Source organism: Acipenser ruthenus, chromosome 9 (genome assembly GCF_902713425.1).
Source record: "Acipenser ruthenus chromosome 9, fAciRut3.2 maternal haplotype, whole genome shotgun sequence".
In the NCBI taxonomy this organism is placed as follows: Eukaryota; Metazoa; Chordata; class Actinopteri; order Acipenseriformes; family Acipenseridae; genus Acipenser; species Acipenser ruthenus.
In genome coordinates this window covers 13208017-13219968 of record NC_081197.1, presented here as the reverse complement: position 1 = coordinate 13219968, position 11952 = coordinate 13208017, and the positions used below count along the sequence as shown (strand labels likewise).

The 11952-nt window shown below is 36.9% G+C and overlaps 2 protein-coding genes across 3 annotated transcripts; one reads left to right on the top strand and one right to left on the bottom strand.

The window, feature by feature from the left end:
* Window positions 1–4: 4 nt before the first annotated feature.
* Window positions 5–6161, top strand: LOC117406044 (leucine-rich repeat-containing protein 51). Of its 2 annotated transcripts, none has more exons than XM_059030407.1 (5): window positions 5–142; window positions 1865–1953; window positions 2314–2519; window positions 2869–3017; window positions 4083–6161. In XM_059030407.1, the coding sequence occupies exons 2-5, from the start codon at window positions 1875–1877 to the stop codon at window positions 4219–4221; spliced, it is 573 nt and encodes a 190-aa protein (XP_058886390.1). In that variant the 5' UTR covers window positions 5–142; window positions 1865–1874; the 3' UTR covers window positions 4222–6161. The 2 variants fall into 2 exon arrangements, with proteins under 2 accessions (XP_058886390.1, XP_058886389.1); XM_059030406.1 differs by lacking the exon at window positions 5–142 and adding an exon at window positions 1425–1506.
* LOC117406045 (ragulator complex protein LAMTOR1) lies at window positions 5512–11030 on the bottom strand. The gene is made up of 5 exons (XM_034009736.3): window positions 10779–11030; window positions 9255–9403; window positions 8223–8300; window positions 7665–7788; window positions 5512–7258 (listed from the first exon to the last, which is right to left on the bottom strand). The coding sequence occupies exons 1-5, from the start codon at window positions 10818–10820 to the stop codon at window positions 7166–7168; spliced, it is 486 nt and encodes a 161-aa protein (XP_033865627.1). The 5' UTR covers window positions 10821–11030; the 3' UTR covers window positions 5512–7165.
* Between the last annotated feature and the right edge of the window lie 922 nt (window positions 11031–11952).

Below are 11952 nucleotides of genomic sequence, written 5' to 3'. Positions count from 1 at the left end.
CTGTTCTGTTTTTGTAGCAAGACTCAAGTTTTGGCAGTTAGGGTTTTGTGACACACCACTAGGCTTTCTATAACTAGTGATCGTCAATCGCGGCTTTGTATTCATATGTTTGAACATTAAAAAACAAAACAAACCAAAAAAAGTAAGTTTGAAAATGAGGTGATACAGAAGCATAACAATATTACAAGATCCCAGAGTACAACAACAAATAGAAGATGTTTGCAATGTCATGGGCAGAATATATTGCAGTACTAAAAAGCAGCATCCTTTATGGTATAGTGTATACATAACCTAGATATTATTATTATTTATTTCTTAGCAGACACCCTTATCCAGGGCGACTTACAATTGTTACAAGATATCACATTATTTTTACATACAATTACCCATTTATACAGTTGGGTTTTTATTGGAGCAATCTAGGTAAAGTACCTTGCTCAAGAGTACAGCAGCAGTGTCCCCACTGGGGATTGAACCCACAACCCTCCGGTCAAGAGTCCAGAGCCCTAACCACTACTCCACACTGCTGCCGTAGATGTATAATTGTTCCCTGTAAGGAGTGTCTGCTACTGTATTACCACCGTGCAAAAGGTGAACAAGGTATGTAACATATGCTCTGCCAAGTTTCTAAACAACATGTGTCAGCAACATTACAGGCGTTAAAGCAGGCGTTGTGTTATTTTGTGGTACGTATTAAAAGGTGGTACACCGGGTAACTGCACTTATGCGGGCTGTGCAAATGATTTTAGCTCAGAAAACAAGTAAAGCCCATCTGAACGGGGTACGATGCACTGAGTTTGGCCCTTAAAGTTATTTTTAATGTCATTTTTTTTCATAATACAACAAAGCGACTTTAACTGATGAGCAACAGACTGGGTTATCTACAATTGTAAACATATACGATGTTGTAGGTCAGCTACAGTTGGTCTTGTTCGTATTGATTTGTGCAGTAGTCAATGAATCACAGCGTGCACATTCTGACGAGGTACCACTTTCTGGCGCTACACTGGAACAATGCTTTCTAAGATATAGCTTTTACTAGCTAAAACCAGGTGTCAGAATAATTACAAATATGAAGAAGTAAAGCATGGTGTCATTTATTTTCACTTACGTAATATCGCTGCTACCCATGGCGTCAGAATAGTGTGACATCATCACAGTAATCTTGCTAAATCATGTTACCTCTGCAATATAAAAAGTCCAAGTACAGACCTCCTCTCTCTTCTATTTATTATTATTATAATCATTTTGTATTGTTTATTTTATTTTATTTGTTGTATGTTTGTTAGTTTTTTGTTCAATGTTTTCTTTTAAATGAAAATCAAATAATATTCCTGCGAGTAATTTTGTATTGTAATTACACCGACAAAAGAAAACATCTCCCAAGCGGCTTTACGCGCAGAATAAAACTACATTTCCCACAACCATCTTACCACTGGTTGCCAGGAGACGAGCTTTGTTGTTAGTCTAGAACTGGGGCTCGTGAGAGAACATTGTGCAATTGGGGTAAGAAAAAAAATGATATATTTTAAGGTGATATTTTAAGAAATGATATAAGTGAAGTAATATGCAGTGAATTTGTGAATTTGGCGTTTAAACTAAAAGATAAACCTAACGGAAAAAAAGTATTTCTGTTTTCTGTGAAAACCCGTCATGTTGTTATGAGGTTTGAATTTTTTATTTTTTAAAAAAAACCTAGACAACTACAGAAAAGTGTAACATTCTGTGCATATTTTGGGGATATCACAGTATGTGTGCTTGATAAGCCCCCCAAAAATTGTTTGAACATACTTGTAAGTATGGTATTTGACATTATTATTAATTTAATTTAATTAGCTTTTTTTTCTTTTTTTTTTTTTTACAGGTAATACTACATGGCTGGAATAGTCAATAAAGACACCATGTATGCCCCCCCTTTAGATTTGTCTTTCAAGTGTATCAACTCCATGACAGGTAACACAGACTGTTCTGGGGGTGTTCTGACTGTAATTAAGACAGGGACACAGCAGGGTGCTATTCTTAGAGCTTAAAATCAAATAAAACATCAATAAATAAAGTTTTGTATGAATGACACTTTTCTACACTGTTGTTAATCTTTAAGCTCTGTTATCACTCAGAAAGCTTGTTTCACAGAATGACTAAAAGCAAAAGAAAACCTAGGATGTGTATCAGTTAGCACAGTGAGCTGCATTACACTGTGGTAACGTTAACGTCTGTCATGTGAAGTCATTCATATAAGTAGGACGGTGTGTTAGACTTGCAATCAACAGTAACATGTCCCTCTAACCTGTTTTGCCAACGGTCACCTTGCAGGTGCGATGGCAGAGGAGCCACGCACAGGCCTACGGCGCTTACAACATACCCCAGAAGGGAAAGTCTGCAGCAGGGTGTTGCGTCTCAATAACAACATTCTACCAGACCTGAGCGGGTTTAATGAGGCTATTGATCACTTTATAAAAGACACCAGCCAGCTGTCCTGGATCGACCTGTCTTTCAACGATCTCTCCACCATCGACAATGTAAGTGTAGCGTAGTCAGCTACAGTGAACAACACCAATGTGTACAATTCTTACACATCTTAGTACTTCTTACACTTCTCTGCATAATGAGTAATTAGCTGCTACTAATTAGCTCGTATAACACAGAAGACCTTCACAAAGATATCTTGTGAAACCATGTTATAGTTTCTTTTTAATTCTATTTAATATAGCGGTCATCCATTTACACATGTAAATGGTACCGCAGTGACTCACTCAGTAAAATCACCACCTGGTCATACAATCAGGTGTTTTTAGGAGTACAGAGCCCTTATAGAATATCCAGTCCCAAAAACGAACTCAGTCACACATCCTCTCTGTCTGCCCCCAGGTCTTGACTCAGTACAAGAACTTGCGGGTGTTGTATCTCCATGGTAACAGTATTATCACACTGGGGGAAGTGGACAAACTGGTGGCTCTACCCAACCTGCTTAGCCTGACGCTTCACGGCAACCCCATGGAGAATGAGAAAGGATACAGGTAGGGAAGAGTAAAGGGGGCATTTTATTTTCAGTGTGGAAGGTCATCTAGCACAGTGGGGTTTTTTTTATAGGCTTTCCAAGAAGCAAACAAACACCCATACAAGAAAACTTATCAAAACAGTACAGTTGATTATCTGGCAATAGATTAACCATATTGTAAGTTAACTAATTTTTTACATAATAATTTGGGTTGTGTAGGCTCATAATGGGGCAGTGCTGTGCACCTAAAGCAGACATTTGCTGTAGTTTTCTGTCTTACAATGTGTCCTAGTTCATTGCCAAAAAAATCACTGTACTGTAAACAGGAAATCCCTTGGTATTCTACAATTATATAGGAACAGATTTACAGAAAACACGTATTGTTAATATATGACAGTAATCAACTGCTGTTACAACAGTGATTTGTAATTTAGGTAACCTATTTTAGAAATGAAACCTTTGAAATCACTTTTATAAAACGTACACTAGTTCATTGTAAATCGACCAAGCCCTCAGAGTAAGGTTGCAGTATTAGATTGCATCTACCAGTGATAAAATGAGAAACAGACTTGGAATCTGATCAACAGTGCGTACTCAATATAAAACCTCTGAGAACTTCTGGTTAATATTATACCTCAAAATATTCAATTTCTATGTTTTTCATTTGATATAATATGAAAAAGGTAGAAGAAAATTGAGTTCAGAGTAATTCTCCACTAGGGTTTAACAAATAGACCAATGTAACATATAAACCGAGGTAGGATACATTTCAACATATTAAGAAAAAATTGTTTAAACTAAGATTTTTTTAAAACTGTTTTAGTGGCTGTTTTCTATGTATTGTGGGATGCATTCATGACTATAAGAAACATTTAAAAGTGAAAGAATCCTGATCATTGCATTTGTTCATGGGATATTTTAATCCCAAATTTGGTTGGTGTTATTTTGTAAAGATACTCTTTTGTAGCCGTGGAGAATAAACCATAAAACCATAAAATAAAATCACTAGAAAGCTGGTACTTAGTAATATTGTCTTCCTGTTCTCTAAATATTTATTGATTTTGTGTCTCTTTTGTGACCTGAGGAACTATGTGATGTCGGCACTGCCCCAGTTAAAAACATTAGACTTCAGTGCTGTGACCAAGCAGGACCGGGTCACTGCAGCGATATGGAGGAGAGGCTTCAATCAACAGAAACGACCCAAGAGGAACTTTGATGTGTAGCTCCAATCACAGACCATCTCGTCCACTTAACCAATCAGAAAGCAACACCTCAAACTACACTGAGAGGACATGGATTGAATAAGGGGGTTAAAGCATGGGGACATGCTGGCTTTATGACTTCATAGAAACTCACGTTTCTTAAACTTTAACACCTAATTAAATAGACTTGAATCAGTGTGTCAAATGGCAAAACAAATATTCTTTTTTTAATGTCAGCTGCTCCCAGGCATTTCTGCATACTCATTTCTTTGTCAAGTGGCTCTGTGTGACATTTTAGACATACAGTATAATGCCTAACCCCAGTTGTTGTTTTGCGAGGTGCTGTATTTTGTGAACTATTTTGGTTTGTTTTCTGGTACCCCTATTGTTAGATATCCCTGCAAAATCTAAGATACATGGAGTTACCTTGGAGGACAAAAAAAAGGTTTATTAAAACATGTGGACTTAAGAGATCAAAGTAAAAAGCTCAAGTTGAGTTACTATTTATTTGAATATATCTTTGAATTCCTTTGTAAGGAGGCTAAACCCCATTGAAGCACAATACAGTGTTAACACCAGCCCACAAAGGAGGTCTTTGAAATCCTGCATGTTCATAAAGGGCTACCTATGAACAGATAAGGTCACATTTATCTAGTTCTTTCACCAAAGGGAAAATTAAAAATAAAATTACTAGCAAACACCCACTGATTAATCCACTGGTTTTATTTTCATATAATGATGTGTAAAACAGTTTAGAAGACCTTAATAAACCTGGCCCAAAATGTCTACCTGGATAAACTTGCAACAGATGACAAAAACGCATACATTATACCAGTCTTGGACCGTGTAATACAGTGGAGGTGCTTATCCATATAAGATGATATAGTACTGAACATGAAATGTTGCAGTTTTTAACCTAGAGAAATGTGATTGTAGATCCTTTTGGATGTACAAATCTAACGTACAGCATTTCACATTGCAACATACATTACAATACATCATTGCTGTACAGCTCTTCCTTTATTAATTAAAGAAATAAATGTATTTTGTACAGGTTGTGCTGGTGCATTTGAAAAACTGAGAAAAAAAAGCATTGATGGCGCCATCTAGTGTCAACAGTGCATTTGCACACATAAGGGGTTTGTGCAAAGTAAATGCTGCACTGTATTGAAGAAACATCTAATTAAGTTAACTGGGCTGGCCAAAGAGAGCCATTTATTTGTTCTTTCAAATAAATGTAAGAGTTCAGTTATTCAGGAAAACTGAATGCATTTCCATGTACCTATTTAGTAATAAAGACGTATAGCAACATATCTTACAAATATTTATTTAATGCATAATTACAATAAACAGAAAACAAAATGATAGTAACTGAATCCTTTATTAATGAATGCTTTTTTGTTGTTGTTGTTAGCCTAAGAGTATGGGCAACTTAATTCAGGTAGTATTTTACATTAAAGTACAAAACAAAAAAGAAACCAACAAAAAAAACTAATAGCACACAGCAAGAAGCAGAATAAAAATGTCTGCAGAAGTCCTAAGGTTCATCCCTTTAAAGCTCCAAAAAGTGCTTCATTTTGCACTAGAGATCTGCTCGCACCAGTACAGACATAATACAAGTGTCCATAAATACTTTTAAAAGAAAAAATGAAGAAATACATCTACATTTCTTCAAGTATATTCATTTAGAAACTAAACTGTTTCAAAATCCACCACTTGCTCATTTTTACCATAAGTGATTAGGAGTTGAGTTCGGATCATGTGTTTTTTGTTCCATAAACCTCGCTTCTATAGTTCTGCGTGTAGGATTTTTAAAATGAAAGAGACTGATACACTGTGTTCATATATAGGTAGTGTTCCAGGTGGTCTTTTCTGAATAAAAAGCTATAAATCATCTTACCATACATAAAACAAATGTAATAAACTAGGGCTTGAATTGTTCACTTTTTATGTTTGGTCTCTCATTTATTTGTGATTAAACAAAATAAGCGTAGGGGGGTCAATCTTACTGGCTTATTTATTCAGTTTACTGAAAAATAATGAAATGGAGAAGAGAATAACACTTGAAGACCACTTTAAACATATAGCTTAAACAAAACAGGGCTAGCTCATAAGTTACAAAACTGACAACCTAACAAAGGCCTTTTTCATATCGTTACAATTTACTTCCATGAGTCAAATGATCTGAGCTTTATTTCCTATTTTGTGTTGGGACAGGGTGGCGATACAGAATGAACGATGAGCGCAGAGAGGAATTAGTGACAGAAATCAGCAAAACCGTTAGTGCGTGTGAAAGATTAGTGCTTACACAAGGTGAAGGGAAAAATGACACTGGCTAACACTATAGGAACTCCTCCACAAAGAACTGCCCAGGTTCCTCAATAATCCTGACCTGAAAAACCATGCCTTCCATTCTGTGTTGTGACAAATTGTGTTGAGCAGTGTGGTGGTTTTGTGATGACTGCTGTCCACTGAGAGCTTTGATGAGAGCACCAAACTAATTTCACCTTGATAGATTTGAGGCTCATCCTTTATTAGATGAAAGGCATCACTAGACCCCCTAGCCGTCACTCCTAATTATTTATTTATTTTTACTTTTTAATAAACTACTCACTGGAGGCGATCTATTCTTAGGTTCTGGCACTGAAAAATCAGTTGAATAATCACATAAAATTCAAGCCTTATTTTTTAAGATTAAATTGGTTAATAATGCTATTGAACAGCAGCAGTCCCCAGTTTTTTTTCCTTTATGACACAAGTCCTGAAAAGCTCAAGAGTTTGTGGGTCATGATCGGTACGAGCTGACCTCTAGTTAGCAGAGATTATAGTTTCCAAGTCTTCAGCTGTTGATGCACTGTGGTGGTGTTGCTGGAATCTCAGAGAGAGATGGAGGGATGGGTAGATATGTGGGGGAAGAGAAAGGGACAGGGATTGAGGGAGAGTAAGAAGAGTCTCCCCAAGCTGATCAGGGAATCGCAAACTGCACAACCAAATCCTCCTTCGCGTCCACTTTTATCTGTGAAAGTGCACTGCACGCATATGCAGCGATCTTAGCAACCTGCACAAAAAAAAGAGAGAAAAAGATGAATTCCCATCTTGCACTTCCACTGGCTATAGAGGTGTCAAATGTTATTGCATTTTGATTTAAAAACATGATAATTGGTACCAAAGCATGTTACAGGCTAGAAAGCATGTTGGTCAATAGGAGAAGCAGCTGGTTTGTTAATGTCAGGAAATAAACAGTTCACTGTCCAAGAAGTTCAACACAACTTGAAAATAAGGCATGGAACTGAGAGTTTTGATGTTTCAAAATGAAAATGCATGCATTTGCTTTAACATGCGTCTTTCAAAACTGCACATTTGGAACCTCTCCAAGCACACCTATAGGAGGGACTGAACATCACTGGTAAGCAGCGCAACTGACAACTAATACAAAACTTTCTTAACTAAGGAAGCAGTTGTACCTGTTGTATGTCTGAGTATGGCACAGGTTCACTGGCGAGCACTTGATGAGGTTGGCTGGTTAAGGAGGGCATAGGAGCCGGCTTTTTCTGCGACAGGCCGTTACTGAGCACTGCCAGTCTTGTACTGTGTTAAAGAGAAATATACAGAACTGAAACCGATTTAGAAATAAAGATATATAAAGATTGTGCGACAAAACAATTGAAAAAAAAAAATAACATGCGACTTTCTCCAATATTAATTGCAGATGAGCAAAAGGTTAACAATCCAGTGAACTGAACTCCAATTTATGGTCTGTACTTTCCGTACAAAAATTGAATTTTGCTCTTTGTGGTGTTTTTTTTTTTCTAAACCTTTTTTTTTTTTTTTTAAATCAGGATTTTACTGATAGACTACTTGCTGAAATTATTTGTAATGCTAAAGAGTGGGAGTAATAAAAGTGGTTACCTGCATCACAGAACTATAGAATGTAATATAACTCTACACTGTTTTCAGAGCAAATGTTCAAATCAGCTAAAAGCTCTTCCACATGCTAACACAATGTTGGAAGCCAGGCTCACCTGTACTGTCTGGCTTTATCCATGTACTCGTGCTGCTCCATTCCCTGGGAGTCTGCTGCAGACACATCAATTATATTCCTGCAAAAGGACACACAGAAAATCAGTTTTACTAGAACCAGCCCATTCCTCTCTATCAACTTGATTCACTCACCCTGATTAGCACTAATCTTGAAATACCTAGCCATACTTTAGGTCCGTGTGTCCAAAGTTTGGGCTTTCCACTCCTGGTCTTTGCTCCATCCCTGTTTTACATTTGTATTTAAATCAACTAATTAAACTTCCACCCAGTCCCTGATTTAGATTTCTGATAAGCTGTGACAGCCTTAACATAACCTACTTTTCTACTCTTTACTACTTTTAAAGCTATATATTGCCATGTGAGCCTGACCCGATAACCAAATTCAGCTCTAGGTCACCTCAATTTGAGAAAAGTGTAGCTCTGGCTTTACTAATGGAAAAAGAAGGGATTTCTCATGCAGAACTGAAGTGCAAGCACAAGGGGAAAAGTGATTCTAATTATAAAAAAAAACAAAAAAAAAATTAAATTAGGTTGAAGCTTAGTTGACTTACAAACCATTAAGGTTGCTCACTGTTTTTGTTAAATGCTATTTAGAAATAAAATTAGGCACAAATATGCTTGCACAACTGAAGAGGACTGATTTCAGCTTTATTGATTCCTTCCTTACATAAGACAATATAAGGGCTTTGAATAACCTCAGTCCTTTTAATTAGCTACAAAAACACACACATAAACATCCAATCCAATGTCCAATGCCTACATACTTAAATCTACAACAGAATTATCAGCACACTTTGAAACTCCCAGACACACTCTCTATGCTCCTCTCAACTGGGCGGATAGTGCTCCAACTGACCAATGAAAGCACTATGTGTGGGTGTGCTTTAAGAGTTGACACTACAGCTGTTTATTATGGATGAACAGAGGGTCTCGTTTCTAGCACTATCTACTCATCATAACAGTGAAAATAAGAGCGGTATTGTATTCGTGAATTTGCCCAGATCAATACTTACAGTGCTGTCTTTGTGAGGATAGAGGAGAGGAGTGCCTGCTCATCTGTCCGGGCAGAGGGAAGGCTTGCTGAATTCCGCTCTGTCCCATTGGTGGATTTACTGGGCGGGTTAGAGGTTGGGTTCAGTAGTGGCTTTCGCTCTTCTCGATCCTAAAGAAATATAGATAAATGAAGAGACACCTTAATTGTTATTATTTACTGCACTTACATTTACATGATTCTCTTGTTTGGGTCAAACTCATTTTCAGCTGCAACACTAAAGCCAGCAGCACTCTCATGACTGCTTTGATGAGAATGAAAGTCATTGTGGTTCTCTATGAATCTTTGTTATTGATGGTGCAGGTGACTGCACTATAATTGGCCATTACACAAGGTATTATTTGACATAGATAATCCTGAGCACAAGACAGAACATGTGTGCCATTAATTTCAGCTACAGGAGCTGTGTGGTTTGTAGTTCATGCTGATATATTCTCGGTCTCAGCATTAAATGGCCAGTGGATATAATGCTAAAGTATAAGTATTTTTTTTTTTTTTAAATAAGAATTTAAAACTGGCAGAGTTAAATATTTGCAATTATGCTTGTACAGAGCTGTTGTGACAAAATATACAAAACTAAAAACAAAACGACACAAATCAGCATTTTGGAAAATATACGAGATGAACAGGAGAATAAGGGACGCACAGACAATGTTACAAAATCAATTACAGTTAGACAATATTGGCAAAAGCATTTTTAAACCTTGATCAATTTATTTCAAAATCATATATACAATGAAAATCAGCCAGTCCTAACATGTGATAGTTCAATTTCCTTTTTTTTGTATGGGCTATATCATGACACACTGTGGTGGGTGCAGTTGACTTGTAAGTTCCTGTTTTTAGACTGCTCTGTGGCTCACAGTTAAAAAATGTAGCCTAGCAACCATAACGTGGATTGTGGAAAGTGCTTAAAATGTATTTGATAACTGTCTTCTTTTATTGTACATTTCAAATCTGGATGGGACTGTGATGCACTGATCACTTCTGTGGTTTTATCTGTTGTGTGATTATGTTGGGCTCTTGTGACAGATTCATGTCCCCCCGCCACCCAATGAATGTCACAGGGTGTACCACAATACAGTAACGTGCGACGTAGGTCGTAACAGTGAATGACACATTCAACAACTGTCGTCTTGTCAACCCTTGGTGTGTCTCTTAACTGCCCAAATCTATCTCCTTCTATCTCTCTCAAGTCCATGTTGTAAAATTAGTTTGTGTGTCCTCTGTCCAATAATCGCAAAGTTGCCAGTTTCACCCCAGTAGCTGTTTACTGTGCACCCTTCACCCAGGCCGTGTTATGATATTTCCCTGTCTGTGTTCTATATCGCCGACGTTGTTTACATGCGTCTCCTTGACATTATGTTCTTATTATACCTATTTTTTCTTCAGCTCACGTCACTTGTAGCTTGCTCCTCTCTCTCCTAGTCTATATTACACAATTAATGTTTACAACTATCTATCTGTTTGTCTGTGTGTCCCATACCTGCTCCGTGGCCTCAGTCTCGCTGCTGTAACAGCAACCCATGGTGTCCGGTGGTGGATCTCGGCTATCTGCCAAGCGAAACGAATTCAATATCCAGCTTTCTTCCCGGTAAACAAATACAAAAAAAAAATATTTAATTCGGGTTCTGAAGGAGAAATAACTGCTCCTTTTCCTCGGATTCTTCCACCCTTCTTTTCTGCAAATACGAGAATCCAATCACATGACGGCTGTTCTGGGGCAACAACTTATAATATCCGGTGAACATGAAGCGCTCTCGGGGGAGTGAACCACCCTTATCACGTGATAGGGACCTTTTTTTTTACTGTTAATCAAGCAAATAGTCGTTGGTGTTATATAAAGATAATATTATACCATATGATTTTTATTATTTTTATTATTTTCAATTGTAGCTAATGTATGTAACTTTAGTTTTCTGTTTTAGGTTTTTTATTTTTGAATGTATGGATTTTTGTAGTTAAAGTCAAAGGGGTAAATGTAACATCATGATGCATCTAAGTAAAACAAAAAGTACTTTACAGCATGTTGGTCTCATTGTAGTGGTGATTTAACAGGATTGATATGTTTGATGTTTGGGACTGCTGATGGTGCCCTTAATACTGAATACAGGCCTTAATATTTAAGATGATGCCGTCACTAGTAAGAGAACATTGGGACTGTATCAAGCTGCCTTAATTACGAGTTTATTTATTTATTTATTTATTATTATTATTATTATTATTATTATTATTATTATTATTATTATTATTATTATTATTTACCATACTTACAAAATATTTAGGTTTGAAGTGTGTTAGGTACACAGGCCTTAATATTTAAGATGCCTACATCACTAGTAAGAGAACATTGGGACTGTATCAAGCTGCCTTAATTACGAGGTTTTTTTTGTTTGTTTCTTTTTTACCATACTTACAAAATATTTAGGTTTGAAGTGTATTAGGTACACAGGTTGAAAACAATGTGGAAATGTGCTGTCCCTCGTGAGTGATTCGTAGGTTGTGAAATTAAAGGTATCACTGACGTGTATTCTGTAATATCTGCATCTCCTTGTTGCAGTGAGAAAGACAGTCGGTCTAAGAGACTTTGATGACTGACAGTAGATGCTTGGTTGGCAAATGCTTCCATGTGTAAGACTGCACAAACTAGAGCTATTTCA

Bases quoted from the DNA above. Each gene is read 5' to 3' on its own strand.
- LOC117406045 (XM_034009736.3), bottom strand. From the start codon at position 10,820: ATGGGTTGCTGTTACAGCAGCGAGACTGAGGCCACGGAGCAG. The intron at 8,301-9,254 runs GTAAGTATTGAT...GTCCTTTTGCAG, and splicing joins ATCCTCACAAAGACAGCACT to GAATATAATTGATGTGTCTG. The intron at 7,789-8,222 runs GTGAGCCTGGCT...TCTTTAACACAG, and splicing joins GATAAAGCCAGACAGTACAG to TACAAGACTGGCAGTGCTCA.
- LOC117406044 (XM_059030407.1), top strand. From the start codon at position 1,875: ATGGCTGGAATAGTCAATAAAGACACCATGTATGCCCCCCCTTTAGAT. The intron at 1,954-2,313 runs GTAACACAGACT...GTCACCTTGCAG, and splicing joins GTGTATCAACTCCATGACAG to GTGCGATGGCAGAGGAGCCA. The intron at 2,520-2,868 runs GTAAGTGTAGCG...GTCTGCCCCCAG, and splicing joins ATCTCTCCACCATCGACAAT to GTCTTGACTCAGTACAAGAA.